Here is a 19,254-nt window from a genome sequence, read left to right on the forward strand (position 1 = left end):
GGGACCACTTTCTGCTGTTAAAAAATATTTTCTCACATACTCACCAAGGGGATGGGGTCTCCTGGGGACCACTTCCCATGTGTGAGTGGTTTATCACCTACTTGAAATAGGTGGTAAACTGCGAGTGTTTTGCAGCTGCAAATGCAGTCGCAAAACAAAAGTACATGGCATGGTGACTTTCTATTAGAAAGGGACACCCCTTCCTAATAGCGAGAGTAGCAAATGCTATTTTGTGAGTCAGTGACTCGCAAAGTAGCATTTTTACATGCCATTGTCCTTTCTTACGGTCGTAAAAGGGAGGATCTCCTGCTTGCAGACTTAAAAATGGTTATACATCTGGCCTAAGTGATTTGCCCAGAATCAAGGATGTTTAGCCAAAACCGAAACTCAAATCTGATTTCCTAGCTTCTTAGTCGGCAGCTCTGGCCCTTACGCCACATCCTCTCCCAAGAGGATGCCACATCGTCTCCCTAGCCTCGGCCTCAAGGTCCACATTTTGGGATTACATTCAAATCACTTAATCTCCACGTGGCTGCTCGTATTTGCTGTTATTTGCCTGTCCACCTCCAGCCCGTCTCTGCTTGTCCCCTCTGAACTCTGTTGCACAGATTCCCTACTCCACATTTTTTGTGCAGTTTTATGTAGCACCAACAACACCTGATGATATTTTAGCGCTTTACATAAGTACCAGTTACTTTTTTTATGCAGTTTTATATAGCGCCAACACCACCCGAAGGTATTGGAACGCTTAACACCAGTTATTTTACACAAGGACACATTAATTTTTGTAGTCTCAGGGAGATTAAGTGATTTGCCCAAAATCAAAGATCCTAAACTGATGCCGAAACCGGTAACCGGTTTACCAGCTCCATAGTCTGCAGCTCTGGCCCTTAAGCAACATCCTCTCCCGAAAGAACGCCATATCATCTTCCTAACCTCTGTCTCAGTTTCACATTTTGTGATTACGGAAAAAATCATGTAATCTCCCTGTTTCTAAGCACAACAAGCCTTGGCAAAGCCAGCAGATTTCACCTGTGCAAAGGGTCTCGGCTATACAGCACATGCGCAGCTCGGCGAGACAGCCATGCTCTGTCTCGAAGAAACCTATTGTGTTTTATCTGTGATGTTACAGGCCGCCCATCTCCTTCCATTGGTAAACTTCAACGACGCAGTAGCAGTGTCTCCTTACGCTGCTACTGGTTTGCACAGCTATTTGTTTTCAAGCACACAATAGGGGTACTTGTGTTTTCTGGCTGTCTTCCTTGTACACATACACTCATACCACTAAAATGCATGCATGCATGCATGTGTACATAAGCAAATGTATTTCTTAAAAAGCTGTTAAAACAAGCATAGCACTTGTTTATTTATCTATTTTTGCACAATCTGATTGTATTGGAGCACTCGCTCCGTCCTCTATCTTGCCATAGATCAAACACGAGCCAATTGTATTGGGGCACTTTAAGTGCTCACAAGTTACATTCCACAATGACACATTCATTTTTGTTGCTGATCCTGCTTCAATTAAAGTATTTTTTTACCCCTTCATTGCTGATTCCCCCCTCACCCTCCCGTTGTTGCTTGCCCATCTTCCCATTCCCTCCCGCTTCCCTGCTTGACCTGTATCCCCGCTACCTTACTCATTGCTGCTGCTTTTATTTTTAATTTTTTTGGTACGATCCAATGGAACTGGAGCACTTGTTCCGTTCTTGATCTTGCCATAGAGCTAAAACCAGCCTATGGTATAGGAACCAGTTCCATTACACAATGACCCATTCATTGTTGTAATCAAGGGGAAGCGTAAGTGATTTGCCTAGGATCACAAACTGTTCAGCCGACCTCTGGCTGTTACGCCACATCCGCACTTCGCTTCAAAGCCCCCTAACTGTCTCTCACGTCCACATTTGTTCAGCAAGTTCCCGTCAACACAGATTAAGCATTGGCAAAGCCAATAGATCGCAGCAATGCTCCAGCTATTGGCCATGTCAATTGCTGAGTCCTATTGATTTTGACAATGCTTGTACTTTCCATGTAATGGAGTGGGGAACAGAGAACAAGTTAATCTTCATCAGTTGTGGTCTGATGGCAGTCGTCAAAAGACATGCAAATATCAACAGGCACACGGACACAAATGTTCCAAAGAAAAAAGCAATAAAGAGATTTATACACGCTCAGGCAGCCGAACACTCAGAAAACACACCTTCAATTTCTTGTGTGTTCTTATGTCGAAAAGCATAGAAGGCAGAAACAGAGCAAAACACATACAGGCTTCCATACACTTCCACACACACTTGAATAAAGCCACCCAAGCACACAGAGCAACATATATTAAAGGCACATATGCGCAATGCAGGTACCCATGTATACCCAAAAATACACCTGCCGTTAATCAAGCAACCTCAGATCACGAATAGATACCAATCACATGCAAACAATACACAAAGATGAACACATACAAACACAGACACAAAACATGCATGCACATACACATACAATCAAAGATAAGCATGTTCAAACAGGTGGATGGATAATGCACGAATGTGTGGGTGACATATCATTAGGCGCATGCTTGTGGGTGGGTACACAGATCACCTGATAAATGCTTTAGGTGGGTCGATAAACGAATGTTTAGAAGGTGTGTTGATGTACGGGGAGGGAAGGAAGGAGGAAGGCGTGAGTACATATGTGAGGGAATTATTGCATAGCCAGATTGGGAGCTTTATGCATGTGTGGGTGGAATGGATATCCCCTTTACCCTCCACTCATGTCTACATTGTTTAACTTGTTCACCGATTGATCCATCCACACATGCACCTATTCATCCAAATTTTCCCACAAACATTCACCCATTCAAGCACACACCCATTCATCTGTCCGCACAATCACCCACCCACTGAATCATTCATCCAGACATGCAGACTCACACATGTATCGATATGTACATTCATTTACCCATTCTTCGAACCTCGCTCTGACTTATGACCTATTACACAATAACTCACCCAACCACCCATCCACACAACTACAAACACACACTTACTAATCAATGAAAGACTATGCTAACAAACTGCCAACCCTATGTTTTATATGTTTTATGTAAAATTGCAGTCCACTATTGTGGAAGTTTATTCTGTTTATAGCAGGATATTTCTTTGCTCACATTACACAAAATGTCCTAATGATGCTATATTGTCACCATTCCTACAGCACATATTGTAAGAGTGTGCTTGATTGATACATTTCTTTTTGCAATGGTCAGTGTTGCTTTTTAGCACAAAAACACAGTAGCGATATTTTCACTACATAGACAAAATATAGAGATTTCATTTTGCTGTGGCATCCCTGCTACCAGAGAAATAGATTAAAACACCACACTTGTGTGATCTGTATTATGGTGTGTTAAATAGCACCTTGGCGTAAATTAGCACCAACTGCACAGTCTATGTAAAGTGGGCCTTAAAAATAAAAAAATAAAATGAAGAGAAAGAACAGCCCTTATCTGCCAACAACATCGGTCTCATAGAAATATTACCACTTCTTTAATAATTCCTTTTCTCTTCTCTATTTCATTTTTAATTTGTCTTAAAGAAGATGCTATTTTTATCTGCTGTTTCAGAGGTGCCAACAGTAGGCGGGTTGGTTTAGCAACAGTTGAGTCATTTCCTGTGCGAGAAATCTCTTGAGAGACGTAGCAAGTATTACATATTCTGTGGATGGACAGAGCATGCATCATTGGCCATAGCTGTATCCTAGAGTTTCAGAAAGAGTGCAAAGACGGCCGTTGCATCCATAAGGAGCAGGCTTAGGTCCCCATAAAATGACAAGAAAAATCCTCGAAAATTGAAGATATTCTGGGCTAGATTTATCGTAGTGTCGCATTGCCCTTGCAGCACACATGATGTCGCAGGGGCAACACAACATTAAAGTCAGATTTACCTAGCAAAGCTTAAATAAAATAAAGGACATTAAATAAAATAAATAAACCGAGTCGGAGATGCCGCAAGCGCATGCAGCAGGCGCAATGTAAGTGGTTTTATTTATTTAATTTTCTTATCCCGTTGTTTGTCGACTTCCCTCCATACCCGCACCCACTCGCCGCTCTTACCTGTGCCGGCCACGACTGTTGAGCATGGGTGCCCCCAGGCATCCACCCATGGATTTTGGTGCATTCCAAGAGTGCAAACCTGGGAATGTGTCAAGATGCTACAAATTCCCTGGGGATGCACTTTATTTCCCCCGTTGTTTCCTCTTTCTTAGAATGCTGCGTTTTGACTTCTGAAGCACACTTAGGAAGAGGAAAGCCCCTCAAAAGATTGATTTTGTGCAGGAAGGTGTCCCTTCCTGCACAAAACAATCCTGCCTGCACTGTAGGCACCCATGCAAAAACCACAGTTGATGAACAGAAATCAGAACAATGTCATACATTTACCCCAGTACAGAGATCTGGACCCAAAGCCATCGTTTTGTTGCACTCCACACCACCCCAGTTCAGACATGGCCATATGCAAATCAGTCTGACCCTGTGCCTCATGGGAACAGTCCAGTCCGAACTGCCAAGCCATGCCTTCCCTGGACCGGAAACAAGCTTCCGAGGACCGGTTTCTGGCATTACAGCCATCTTCAGCCCGGCTTGCTTGAATCCAGTGGTGTGTTAAATAGCACCTTGGCGTAAATTAGCACCAACTGCACAGTCTATGTAAAGTGGGCCTTAAAAATAAAAAATAAAACAAGAGAAAGAACAGCCCTTATCTGCCAACAACATCAGTCTCATAGAAATATTACCACTTCCTTAATAATTCCTTTTCTCTTCTCTTTTTCATTTTAATTTGTCTCAAAAAAGATGCTATTTTTATCTGCTGTTTCAGAGGTGCCAACAGTAGGCGGGTTGGTTTAGCAACAGCTGAGTCATTTCCTGTGCGAGAAATCTCTTGAGAGACGTAGCAAGTATTATGTACTCCGTGGATGGACAGAGCATGCCTCATTGGCCATAGCTGTATCCTAGGGTTTCAGAAAGAGTGCAAAGACGGCCGTTGCATCCATAAGGAGCAGACTTGGGTCCCTAATAATTTACAAGAACAGGCCTGAAAAATTGAAGATATTCTGGGCCAGATTTATCATAGTGTTGCATTGCCCTTGCATCACACATGATGTCGCAGGGGCAACACAACAATAAAGTCAGATTTACCTAGCAAAGCTTAAATAAAATAAATGACATTAAATAAAATAAATAAATCCGAGTCGGAGATGCTGCAAGCGCAATGTAAGTGGTTTTATTTATTTAATTTTGCTATTCCGTTGTTTGTCGACTTCCCTCCATACCCGCACCCACTCGCCGCTCTTACCTGTGCCGGCCACGACTGTTGAGCATGGGTGTCTCCAGGCATCCACCCATGGATTTTGGTGCATTCCAAGAGTGCAAACCTGGGAATGTGTCAAAATGCTACAAATTCCCTGGGGAGGCACTTTATTTCCCCCGTTGTTTCCTTTTTCTTAGAATGCTGCAGAATGCAGCACACTTAGGAAGAGGAAAGCCCCTCATAAGATTGATTTTGTGCAGGAAGGTGTCCCTTCCTGCACAAAACAATCCTGCCTGCACTGTAGGCACCCATGCACCATGGTGCAAGGATGCCTGCGTTGGTGCTAGGTGGCAGATTGTGTGTCAGCGCAGGCAGAGAGCAGGAATGCGCTGTAAAATTGATAAATATGTTAGTTGTCTTGCTGCGTTGCGTGAACTATCGATAAATCTGGCCCTCTGTATCTGGGGAGGGCTCTGGGGGCATATTACAATTATTTTCGGTGCTGTGGAAATGCTAGGTTTGCAACATGGAAAGGGAAGCTGTAGTTCGCAAAGACCGCAGGCACATATGCAAGCATTGGCGATGTAAGCATTAGCGATGCTGGCCTTCCTGCATAAAAATAATCCTCTGAGACATGTTTCTCTTGCTATGTCTGCTGCAGAATGCAGTACACATAGAAAGAGTACAAAACAAATGAGGAGAAATAAAGATATCTCTCCTACCATTTTGACGCATCCCTAAGTCTATCAGTAATGTTAAATCTGGAAATACACCAAAATCCATGGGAAATCCATGGGTGGATTTGTGAGAATACCCACGCTCCACACATGGAACACCTCCCCGGGGCAGAGTAATGCAATACAGCGATTCACACTGCATTGCATTACTCTAGAAGATTTATCAAACCATATTGGGCCACGCACGATGACCTTGCAAGTCTTGATAAGTCTGACTTTGTACTTGCATTGCTCTTGCACCACCTTACAAGGTGCAAGGATGATGCCACTCATTGATAAATATGCCCCTTAGTGTCTCAAGGTGGAGCCTGGTTATTCAGCCTACTCTTGAGTTGGGTATATCACATAACATTACATTACATTACAGTGCTCAATGGGTCACTGTAGCTGGCCCAAGCTCCATCACAGTCAGTCTCAATTTATGACTGTGGCCCAGTCCGGTGCGACAAGATAACAACAGTTGGAGCTTTGTGTTTTTTGGCGTATGTTTCATTGAACTCTGTTAACATGCATATCATCGGTTCTACTGATTGGATTTTTGGTATGTTGGTCAATTTATTTATTAAAATATTTTCTAGTTCTATAAATTGATGTAGGAGTTTTCTTGTGTTGTGCTTTTCCATTTACTACACTGCATGAATACTTTGCACATTGCCCCTAAATTAAGCCTGACTTCTCTATGCCAAGCTACCAGAGGCAAGAGCACAGGTTAATTTGGGGTTGGCTTGTGACTTCACCCTGACAAGGATTGTAGTTGATGCTTGAGTAGGATTCCACCCTCCTCAACCAATAAGTAATTTCTTACAACCACGTTAAGGTAAAAAGGCAAATAAGGATCACTGTAAAAATCTATACAAACTAGTGTTATTCACATTTTATTGTTTGGAATATCTGAAGCTTAAAAGTAAATATTGCCTGGTGAATACCTGCAGATCTACAGGTTTTTCAATACAAATTTTGTGGGGCTGACTAGAAACTTTTTGTATTGAAAAATCAATAAAAGTTGGATACTGGATGCATTCTTAAGACTCCTGAGAATTGAATCTCACTTCTTCATCATTGTTATACTTGTTAACATTGGAGTGCCTGAATATGGGCTGGAAACAAAACAATATTGTTGTGGTGTACATTTAATACATGACTATAATGTCGGCTGAATTTGATGAAAACTTTTTCTAGGTATACTGGAAATCCCTTTCTGTTTTTCAGAGTCTATCGTGAGGTGACTGCAGGGTGTGTCTCCTTCATGGATCCTCAAGCTTCCCTTATTGGGGCAAATTTGCCCCTGAAGAGCCCACAGTTTGAAGATCATTGAAAAGTATACTGACAAAGTGAATCATAAGTGCCCCTCTAACGGACTATTTCTAAAGTCCCTGAAATTACATGTGATAATTACCTTCCACCACATTTACCAATACTGGGTGTGCAGGTAACTCTATGGGTACCAAGATACCAGGAATGAAATGCGGAACTCTGATGTTGCCAGAATATATAGAAAAATACGGCAGAAATAAGCAATTTTAGGTCCAATTCCTCTGGTAATTCTCCATTGTTCACCATTGTTCCCACAGAAAAGTGTGGTCGCTTTCAGCAGCCGAAGTTACCATTGTTTGGTGATTTGATTCCAAATTTTTTAATACCTATGTAGCTGGTACCTCCAAAGAAATGTGTGAAAGGGGCTTTAAACAGGGTAAGCCAAGTATAGATCATTTTTTAGCAAGCAGGAGTGATAGAATTGATATATTCAACTCAGAGCTACACTTCCACCCAAAGGCAAAGCTGCTCTTAATCAATCAATCAATCAATCAGACATTTGTAGAGCGCAGCACTACTCACCCGTGAGGGTCTCAAGGCGCTGGGGGGGGGGGGGGGGGGGGAAGCAGCTACTGCTTGAACAAGCAGGTCTTGAGGAGTCTCCTGAAGGTCAGCAGGTCCTGGGTCTTTCGCAGCTGTGTGGGGAGGGTGTTCCATGTCTTGGCCGCGAGGTAGGAGAAGGATCTGCCGCCGCCGGTTCTCCTGTTAATGCGTGGGACGGTGGCGAGGGCGAGGTCGGCAGAACGAAGCTGGCAGTTCGGGGTATAGAAGGTGAGACGTTTGTTGAGGAATGCTAATCCGGCGTTGTGGAGTGCTTTGTGGACGTGGGTGAGGAACTTGAAGGTGATCCTCTTGTTGACAGGGAGCCAGTGCAGGTCTTTCAGGTGGGCAGTGATGTGGGTGTGGTGGGGTATGTTGAGGATGAGGTGTGCAGAGGCGTTCTGTATGGGTTGGAGTCTCTTTTGGAGTTTGACCATGGTCCCTGCGTAGAGGGCGTTTGCGTAGTCCAGTCTGCTACTGAGGAGGGCCTGTGTCACTGTCCTTCTGGTTCCGGTGGGGATCCATCTGTAGATCTTGCGCAGCATGCAAAGGGTGTTGAAGCAGGAGCAGGAGACGGTGTTGACTTGCTGGGTCATTTAGAGCGAAGAGTCCAGGATGAACCCCAGGTTGCATGCGTGGTTGGCGGGTGCGGGTGCTGTTCCCAGGGAGGCTGGCCACCAGGAGTCAATCCAGGTGGAGGGGGTGGTCCGAGGATGAGGACTTCTGTCTTGTCCAAGTTAAGTTTCAGGCGGCTGGTCTGCTTCCAGCTGGCGATGGCCTTCATTCCTTTGTGAAGGTTGGTTTTGAGGGTGGCTGGGGTTTTGGTGAGTGAGAGGATCAGTTGAGTGTCGTTGGCATACTAGACGATGTTGAGGTTGTGCGAGCGGACGATGTTGGCGAGCGGTGCCATGTAGACGTTGAACAGGATGGCGCTGAAGGATGATCCTTGGGGCACCCCGCAGATGATCTTGGTGGATTTGGAATGGAATGGGGCAGGCGGACACTCTGGGTTCTGTCGGTGAGCAAGGAGGTGATCCAGTCCAGGGATTTGCTGTGTATTCTTGCATCATGTAGGCATGTGCGTAGGATGCGCTGGCAGACGGTGTTGAAGGCGGCCGAGCGGTCCAGGAGAATGAGGGCAGTGGTTTTGCCATTGTCCAGTAGGGTCCTGATGTCGTCTGTAGCAGCGATGAGGGTGGTTTCAGTGCTTTGATTGCTGCGGAATACGGATTGGGACGGGTCCAGGATGTTGTTCTCCTCAAGGAAAGGGGTTAGTTGCCTGTTGACGATCTTTTCGATGACTTTCACGGGGAATGGTAGCAGGGAGATGGGTCGGAAGTTCTTGAGGTCTTTTGGGTCCGCTGTGGGCTTTTTGAGTAGGGCGTTGATCTTGGCATGCTTCCAGCTTTCCGGGAAGGTGGCTGTCTCGAAGAAGTGTGGATGAATGTGATCTTGTGGTGAAAGAAGGTGGCTAGGGAGTCGCATAGGTCTTGCAACGGCGGGACGTCGTTGGAGCTGGAGCTGGGGTTGAGAGCTCCTTCACGATGTTGAAGAGCTCTTTGTTGCTGTGTGCGTTGCTGTCAATGCGTTATTTGAAGGAGGTCCTTTTGGTGGCTCGGATGCGTTGGTGGTGCTTGCGGCCGGCATTCTTTTGGGCGTGTGGTTGTCCGGTGTCTGTTCATGGCGCCACTTTTTCTCGAGTCTTTGGCAGGTCCGCTTGGATTCCTGGAGGTCATGGTGAACCAGCTGGCCTTCCTGTCTGTGCGTCTGTTTGAGGGTTTTATAATCGGAGCGAGAGTGTTGGCGCAGTCTTTGATTCATTTCCTGAGGTTGCTGGCTGCTGCGTCGGTGCTAGGGCTGTCTCTTACAGCAGGTATCGGCAATTCCAATATGTATCATCCATGAAACCTATTGTCCTTGCCATAATTCTTCCCTACATGGAGGCGCACATATGCTGTCAAGATGTTTCTGCAGGAGAAGGAAAAATTATTCAAAGAGGGCCACCATATATGTGTGGCAACACAGGGTGACTTTGGTTTTTCTTTTGCTTTGAGAAAGATCATTGCAAGATGGCCGCCATGGATGTGCAGGTAAGCCTCTCAGCCATCTTTGAATATTTTTTCTTAAGCTAAAAGCACCTTCATTCAAACATGGTCCCTGTGCACATTCACTTAAACTGTGTGGCCTTCACTCTGCTTTATGTGTAGTTTAGTGTTCCAATATACCTGATGGCCTGATTTGAATGGAAAATTCAAAAGAATAAATTAGGTTTTGTGCATTGGAGAGATAAGTTAACCAAAAAAGCGGGGAGTAAGAGTGGAAGGTGTTGGTGGAAAGTATGGTGCTGAATCCCAAAAGCAAGCTGCTCGGCATCAGTGTGCAGCTGCCATGCCTTAGCAGAAATAAATACAAAAGAATGTTAAAAAACGGGTTTAGGTTAGGAAAGGACAAACCAACAGGTCCTTGCACAAGTAATATAGCAACAAAATATATAATAAATAACGAAAAAGGGGTGCGAATGGGGCTTGGAAAAATGGACGAATGTTGATGGGGACCGGTTTTGTGACGAGAGAGAGAGAGAGAGAGAAAGAGACGGAGAAAGAGAGAGAGTGGAGAGAGAGTGAGAGAGAGAGAGAGAGAGAGAAGGAGTGAGGGTAAAATGTTGCAACCCCATTGAGCGCTGAAACAAAATGAACAACATATCCCCTTACATCAGCAGTGGAAGGATAGAAACCGTCCGATCTGAATAGTTACAAAGAAAATATGCTTCTGGAGTTGGAAAAACACAAGAATAGGGAGGAAAGCCACAAAGTATTTATGAAGGGCATGAAATTAATAAAAAGCCATCCAATCATAAGCAAGTGGCTGACCCAAACCTCACTATGTATTGTAAAAAATAGATCTTCATCAACAGCCAGCTGAAGCTATCTCTGGGTCTAGACTTAAAAACTACACTGATGGTAAATGTTACTCACAGTCTGATTTGAAGTTTTGTGATTTAGTCTAAATTAGCAGCTGCTGCCGACAAGGACCAAATATGGAACTGGAAAATATTGACTTCTTCCTTTTCTGTCATCTAAAAATGACCAATGAACCCTGACACTGACAATAGTAACCTCAGCTTCTCCTTTTCAGTTCCGCCCACTCTCGTAAAACTATGACAGGGTGGAGCAAGCGCCAAGACCAATTGAAAATGGGAAGCATTTTTTTTGAGGGGGAGCTTATGTTCTGTTAATCGTCTGAGCTCGTCATTTTGCTATGCACTGCCTGACGGTTTTACACAAAAGTATTCCTTACTTCGAGAATGAAGGTCTGTCGCTCTAGAAATGGCTCTCCAACAAAGACCAACTGGTACGTAATATTTGAAATATATATGCAACTTGTAATTTACTTTTTGAACTACACCTGGAACTTCTGTTCTACAAATTGCCTTTGAGGTTACAAGTCATGCTTTTGTCTTAAAATGCCAGAAAATCGGAGATTTAATCTTGGTTTTCTCACCTCATCAAATTGAGTAATCCTCTGAAAATCGATTATTCGCATGTTTCTCAGTTCGTTGTGGAACGAGAGTAAGGTGACTGTCGATGCAAAATCACCATGGGACTGTGTACAAAATGTAACATTTACTCTCTATTACAGTAGAGTGCATTGTTTCTGAAATCAGAAGAACTTTAAATACAGTCAGTTTCAGTTCAGTTTCAAATCACGTTTATTTGGACCATTGGTCCACATACAATACATACTTGTTAAAAATACCTTTAAAAAACACTTCATTAAACACGCTAAAATACATCTCAGTCAGAGACAGAACCAGCGTAATGTGTTTTCTAACTGTGTTCATTATAATTCCGTACTTATTTTCGGGATATTAGGAAGGGTGCAACTTTGGACTTGGTGGGAAAATATTGAGGATTGACAGTTGCACCTATGTACTAGAGGACTCTTGAACTAGCCATACAACAGGACTTGAAACTCCTTGTTGAACCCCAGGCGTAGGGCCCGATTTACAGAATGAACTTAAGACTCAATCCTAAACTTACTACTGTTTTGGTATTCACGGATTGCACTTACTACTTTTGGTATTCACAGAATGAACTTACTACTTTTGGTATTCACAGAATGAACTTACTACTTTTGGCATTCACAGAAGGCACTTACTACTTTTGGTATTCACAGAATGAACTTACTCATTTCGGTATTCACAGAAGTTAGGACTCCTAACTTTACTACTACTAAATTGAGAAAAATCGTAATTTTAGGACTTTCGGTATTCACAGAAGGCATTTAGGAGTCCTAAAGTTAGGAGTCCTAACTTTACTACTACTAAATTGAGAAAAATCCTAATTTTAAGACTTTCGGTATTCTCAGAAGGCATTTAGGAGTCCTAAAGTTAGGAGTCCTAACTTCTGTGAATACCAAAATGAGTAAGTTCATTCTGTGAATACCAAAAGTAGTAAGTGCATTCTGTGAATGCCAAAAGTAGTAAGTTCATTCTGTGAATACCAAAAGTAGTAAGTGCAATCTGTGAATACCAAAACAGTAGTAAGTTTAGGATTGAGTCTTAAATTCATTCTGTGAATCGGGCCCATAGTGTCATATAGAAAAATGTGTAAAAGTACATACACCCAGTCCCCTAGTACCAGCTAGTGCATCCCCCCCACCAAAAAAGTGTTAAAATTGCCAAAGTAGACAATGCTGCTGGAAAATGGCATTTACACCCATTTTGCGCAAGTTTTTGTGTGCTTTTTCTTTTTCCCATCAGCTGAGCACTGGTGGTAAATGTGATTTGAAAAGAAGAGCGGGTACAATTTGTACCCAAGTCAAAAAATATGGTTTTACTGTAAAGGTGCAAAAATTGTTTACTTTTTTTGCATAACCACCAGGTCCTAACTGATATTCATCTATATACATTAGTCAGTCGCAGGACACAGGAGTACAAAGGCAGGCACAAAACAGAAGAGTGGTGCGCCTGTAGCACATGTAAGTAGAGCTGTGGTGTAAGAATTCCACTTGGGGTGTTGATGTCACAGGAAGTGACATTGCGTGATATACGGCACAATGAGGAATTTTTGGATAGATGTAAGTGGGAGTATGGGAACAGGCTAAATTCAGTAGGCTTGTGTGCAAAGAGTGAATGAGCTGGAGCAGGTGTCGATGCATGGAAAGTGGCAGCTCGACTGGGTACTGGGGAGGAGCCAAACGATGGATCTTGTTGTATGTAGGCTGGTCATGGGGTGAATGAGTATTGTGGAAGGATGGCCTGATGCTCTCAAAGGGTTTTGTTACTAGGTGAGGTGGATACACGACTGTGAAAGTTCCTTCCTTCCTTCCTTCCTTCCTTCCTTCCTTCCTTCCTTCCTTCCTTCCTTCCTTCCTTCCTTCCTTCCTTCCTTCCTTCCTTCCTTCCTTCCTTCCTTCCTTCCTTCCTTCCTTCCTTTCCTCCCTCCCTCCCTCCCTCCCTCCCTTCCTTCCTTCCTTCCTTCCTTCCTTCCTTCCTTCCTTCCTTCCTTCCTTCCTTCCTTCCTTCCTTCCTTCCTTCCTTCCTTCCTTCCTTCCTTCCTTCCTTCCTTCCTTTCCTCCCTCCTTCCCTCTCCCTCCCTTTTTGCCCCTCTCCCTTCCTTCCTTCCTTCCCTCTCTCGCTTCCTCCGTTCCTTCCTTTCCTCCCTCCTTCCCTCTCACTCCCTTTTTGCCCCTCTCCCTTCCTTCCTTCCTTCCCTGCCTCTCTTCCTTCCTTCTTTCCCTCTCTCCCTCTCTCCCTCCATTCCTCCCTCTCTCCCTTCCTTCTCTCTCTGCCTTCCTTCCCTCTCCCTTCCTTCCCTCACCCTTCCCCCTTTCTTCCATCTCTCCTTTCCTCTCTTCCTTCCCTCTCTCTCTCCCTTCCTTCCTCCTTTCCTTCCCTTTCCTCTCTCCCCTCGAAGATTTTAACTTGTGATGCATCAGCTGGATAAAACCCATCATTGCTTGTCTTTTTCTGTGTAGTATGATTTGTGTATATTGGACTAATAACCTCTCAGAGCAAACCTTCAAACACCAGAATGAAAAGAAAGAAACCTGAATTGATTCAATGGTGCTGAACCTATTTTTGGAGACGGGGTACTGACGCGTAGCGTAACAACACATTCATTGCTGCTGCCAGAATAATGGCTCCTTTATTGCTCATTTAACATCTGAACTCCTTCAAGGTTTATTTTGGTGCTACAGCACCTCCTGCGGCCGTCGTTATTGTGCCACTGAACTGCATAAGCACTTCAATCAGTGATTATTTTAGATAGTTGTTCCATGCAGCCATATGCCTCTTCCTCACCCTTCTCAATCTGTCATTAGCCCTTCTCCCTCTGTCACTCTCCCAGCCAGGGGTGTGGCAACCGTTGGTGCAGCAGGTGCAGAGACACCAGGGCTCAGAGTCCTGAGGGGCCAATTGAACCCTGATAATTGCTGTATTTACTTCCCCCAAAGCTGTCCAAGGAGTCGTTTTCCTTGTTTGCACAAGAGCCAATGGCCTCTGTGCTATGTTACTGCTCCCAGCCCTTCCTTCACTTCCTACCCGTCTCCGCCTTCTCCCCCAGTGGCGGCCGGCATGGCTCACGGGTGGTGGCGTGGGGGGAGCACAATGTAAAATGTTTTTTAAAAAAATGAACACTCACCTTGTCTCCAGGCCCGCGTCTCTGCTCTTGCTCTCCCCCGTCGGACTCAGTCATAAAGTACATTTTTGACTGACTGACTGACTGACTGACTCCGTCGGACTCGAGGAACAGGGAGCACAGCCAGACTCCCATGACCAATCACAATGCTAGGAACAGGCAGCACAGCCTGGCTCCCCTGACCAATCACAATGCTGCAATGCACCTCAACCCACCAGTTCCTCAATAAACCCAGAAACGGAGGTGAAAAGGGCACACTTTATTAACATTTGACAAACACAAGATTTTGGGGGACATTTACAAGAAAATGCCAGAGCACGGTGTTATGACAAATTTTGAAACGCGGCACTCCAACAGTTATAAAAACGCAGGGATGCGCCATATTCACAAAAATACGACACACCCCTGTGTTTCCCCTAGTGCTATAAAGGCTGCCAAGCTCCAGAGCAGGTACCCTGCCACCATGCTGCAAATGTATCTGCACTGCAGATGTGAACGTTTATGTGCAGGAAGAGACACCTTCCTGCACATAAACAATCAATATTGGTGATTTGCTCTTTTTATGTGTGTTGCAGAATGGAGAACACATAGAAAGGGCAAAAATCAAAGAGAAATTAATCATTTCTACTCGTATCGCCATCCTAAGACCAGGTATTACCTGGCCTTATTTTCTGATGCTGTCCCTGCTTTGTAAATCAGGGGCAGGGTCAAAAAGCAGTGGGTGTTGTGGTGGCATACCCACAGCAATTCCCAATGCCCACCCCTTTGCTACCGCCGGCTGCAGCGGAAAGGGCACATTTACAAGGTAGAGTTAAGTGGCTTAGCACCACCTTGTAAATATAGGTAATGGCCCAACGCCACCAGAGCGCCAAAAAAAGTATTGTTCCGGTGGTGTGAGGGGCTTGTATATATGCCCCTATTATCTTAAATCATCACAAGAGAAATCAGTCATTAATATGTGCTATACATCCTGCATTAAGACAGCCGTAATTCAATCATAAGTCATAAAGCAGAAATTCCAGTCCTAAGCTAATTTGCCATACCATAACTCATATTCCACTGTACCACCCGGCACAAGTTCAGGTCTGTGCACTGGATATGAAGGCCCTTCGGGTTGAATGCTGCAACTTCTAGGATTCCCTTGCTACCGTTTTGTGACATCCAAGACCGCTTACCGACCATGCCCGGCAGTGGCGTAACAAAACTTGAAGTGGCCACCCTGCATAGTGCATAGAGTGGCTCCCTTCCAGATTTACTCAGGAGCTCTCAGGCCAGTGTATTGTGCTGAGGGGGCCCCCAGGAGCTCGCTCCCCCTACACTGTAGGGGTTGTAACTTGTAGGCTCCTTTGAGACACCACAGATGCCTGGGCTGCAACTGCTGTGTCTGCTTTGCAACTATAACTTTTGACCATTGCTCCTCAGTTTCCTTGCTGACAGCATCCCAAGGACACCATTCTGGCAAATCTTGAACATCCAGCTTCCTAACGCCGCCTGTGTTGGTGATGCATGTTAACAGCGCTGCTTCTACCATTCTGCCCTCTCGCATGTTTTGGAACTGATTCTCGCTGTTCTGCTCGTGTGGGTGGGGCAGAACCTTTGGTCAGCGATTGACATTTGACCTGACACCCTCTCTTTTGACCTCACAGGAGGTTACCCTATCCTCCTGGATGTTGGCTCCTTTAAAAAAATCTACCAATGCCATATGCACTTTTTTCCATGCTGCTGTGCTGCTATCCATCCCAGGCTCAGGCAGAAAGAGGGACAGGAGGATAGGGAGGGCGTGTCTGCTGTGCTAAGATTTGACAGTACTATCTGGTACAAGTTCAAGTCCGTACACTGGATGTGAAGGCCCATCGGGTTACTCACCACACCTACTAGACTTCCCCCTTCTACACCGGAAGCTGCTTCCTACTGTGTCCACCTTGCAACTATCTTTTGTGGTTCTTACCTTTGCCCCTCAGTGTTTCTGCCAGCAAGCACCCCTAGGACCGGCATATGGCAACTCTTTAACATCCGGCTGCCTACCAGCTGCCCTCATGTGCTGGTGACAGAAGTTAATGGTGCTGCATCTGCCACGCTGCTGGTGGTTTTTGATCCATTGGCAGCATCCCCATAACTGCTGGTCTCTCATTAGGAGCATTCCACTAGCTTAAGAGCACCTGAAATGTTCAGAAGGAGCTTGTCAATGCCTACCAGCAAAAGGTGCACCCCATCCTTTAAGTAATAGCCCGTACCTTCAGGTTGATGAACCCATGTCATACAAATTCCCAACCCACGCCCCTGCAGAATAGGCTCATGGAGATGTTGAGCTTCCTTCTGGATCTTTCAATTGCCCTGTGGTTTTCTCAGCCTCTCCATTAGAAACAGGCTATGATCTCAGAACACAGAATGTCCGCGGGTCGCGAAAGCCTAGCAGCCTCAGTTATGTGCCTTTTCATAGCCTCCGCCTACCTAATGTTATAAGGTCATTCCCCCCAAATGAATACTTGTGGAGTTTAGCCTCTCTCTTGTTTCAGAGCCTTATTCAATCTTGGCAGCAGCTGTGCTCATTTCATCCAAGACTTTCTCAGCCATATAATTCTTGTGTTTCCTCAGCTACATCCCTTTCTAATGCTTCTGCGACCCTTACCAGCATTGGTCCCTCGACATCTACATGTGACCCAGCAGTCCAAACATCTGCTTATGTTCTGTGACCCCTTTGGAAAGAGAATGACGCTTGATGGACCTTGGCCACGATTTTATCTAGACTAGACTTTGGCAACTCTCTCTACTTAGGCGCCAATGAGTCCAGTATCCGGCGTCTGCAGAGAATACAGAATGCAGCAGCCTGTGATCTTCTGGCGCTCCCGAAATCTTGCTCAGTGTCCAAGCTTCTACCTAAACTACATTGGCTGCCAGTAGAAAAAAAAATTCAGTTTAAAACGGTGGGTGTTGCTCATAAAATTCTGACTCAACAAGCCCCGCCGGTGTTGGCAGATCTGCTAGCTTTCTATGTCCCTCTGCGCACCCTATGTTCAGGTGACCAAGGTTTGGCTGTACTCCCCGAGCCTTAAGAGCCAGAGCTGGAGGCCGCTCCTTTAGAACTCTTGCGGCCAGACTCTGGAACTCTCCCCCAGTCTCCATCAGAGGGTTCCAGAATCACCTAGCTTTTCGCAAAGCCATAAAGTCCTGGCTTTTTCCTGCGTAATTCCTCTTCAGCTTCTATATGTTCTTGGGTTGCGCTGGGACGCCCTGTTACTGGGGCAGCCATGCGCGTTACACATCTCTTATAATAATAATAATAATAAATCATTTCAGGCCTAATATAAGGGTTTAGTGCTGTAAATTGCTATGTACCTCTTTAGGAAAGTTCTGCCATGGTGTATGAACAAGGGGGAAACCCGCTCGGAGGTCTTAGTTGAACATACTCCCGAATCAGGCATTCTGGGTAATGCTCTGTTGCTGGTATGCAATCAATGTGTGTTGCCTCTGTCTAGCCTTAGTCTCTTTTTGTTCGTTTGAGCCTTAGTTTCATGTGACCCTCCCTATAGCTTAGTTATGCAGGCATGGACAGGATGGATCCACCTCCATTGTTGAGGGAGCTACTACCTGGCTGAGCCTGTAAACAACAAAGAATTCTACTGTGAAGGCATCCTTGAGGAACACTGTTTTGGATGTGTTGCTGCATACAGCATGGAGAGTCTGCTGCAGAGCTATTAGTTTGTCAAAGTCAATGGGAAGCCTGTCATCCCTAGTGGTAGCCTGCAAGCACCCCCACCCTTTCGTGGCTACCCTTTAGTAGAGGTGCTGGTCAGGTCGTTCCCTGTTTGGAGTTACGTGATGTATGCTACAGCTGCCAAGTGCGCCGGTGCCCATGCTTTACCCTTCCCTTCAGTAAAGGTTTACAGGATAAACTCCTCTGCAGCGACAGTTACCCACTTGTCTCCGAGTATCATTTCGCACATTACCCTCTGGAAAACCTCCATGTACTTAACAATATTTGCTGCTTGTCTTGGGTGCCAGTGCCCTGTCCACCAGTATTTCTAGGTCAGATCTTCAAGGCCCCACAGCTCACTTGGAAAGCGGTGTCATCTTCTGGTCCAACTGTGGGGCCAAATTAAGCATGGGCGGAAAATCGGTTCCGCTCGCGGATTTTGAGGATTTTCGGTAAATTCGCAATCCGCGAACGCTCGCGAATTTACCGAAAATCCGCAAATTCGCACGCAGCGGATTTTTTTTTCTTGGTGATACAATTTTGCGGCGTGCGGTGTAAGTTCGCAATTGCGAACATGTAGGTGCGGCGGGCAGCAACAATCTCGCACTCGCGAAATTACAAAAATTGCAATTCTTCACAAGAAATCTACTAGCAAGCAGCATAGACCTTCTGAAAATGATGATTTTTATCAGAATAACTCCTCAGGTTGACATTTGCCTGCACTTTTTTGGATTTGAGGCCTTTTGATTTTCTTTGGATAACTTTTGGATTAGAAATCAACTTTCTCATATAAGCTTGTTTGGGACATTACAGTTGCTGTAATGCTGTTCTGCAGAAAAACGAGTTTTGCAATAGTGAAAGCATTCAGCAGGTTCAAAAGTTCAAACTCATCATTAGTAACCATTCCCTGTAGTGCTTCCTGACAAGGGCCCCTCCAGAGTTCAGTTGCTAGTTGCAACAATTGTATGACCCTGCTCTGACCCTCACAGCAGGCTCATAGAATAGCTACAAGTAGGCCACAAAGGTCCTGG

General features: G+C 45.0%; 1 protein-coding gene across 1 annotated transcript in view; it reads left to right on the forward strand.

The window, feature by feature from the left end:
• The first annotated feature begins 11,159 nt into the window (after nucleotides 1–11,159).
• Nucleotides 11,160–19,254, forward strand: part of OCSTAMP (osteoclast stimulatory transmembrane protein) — a 114,382-nt gene continuing 106,287 nt past the window's right edge. Inside the window, exon 1 of the mRNA XM_086929023.1 lies at nucleotides 11,160–11,239. Within this exon, the coding sequence (XP_086785149.1) occupies nucleotides 11,193–11,239 (47 nt within the window). The 5' untranslated portion in view covers nucleotides 11,160–11,192. The remainder of the gene's footprint in view (nucleotides 11,240–19,254) is intronic.

The sequence above is a fragment of the Lissotriton vulgaris genome, chromosome 7 (genome assembly GCF_964263255.1).
Source record: "Lissotriton vulgaris chromosome 7, aLisVul1.2, whole genome shotgun sequence".
NCBI lineage: Eukaryota > Metazoa > Chordata > Amphibia > Caudata > Salamandridae > Lissotriton > Lissotriton vulgaris.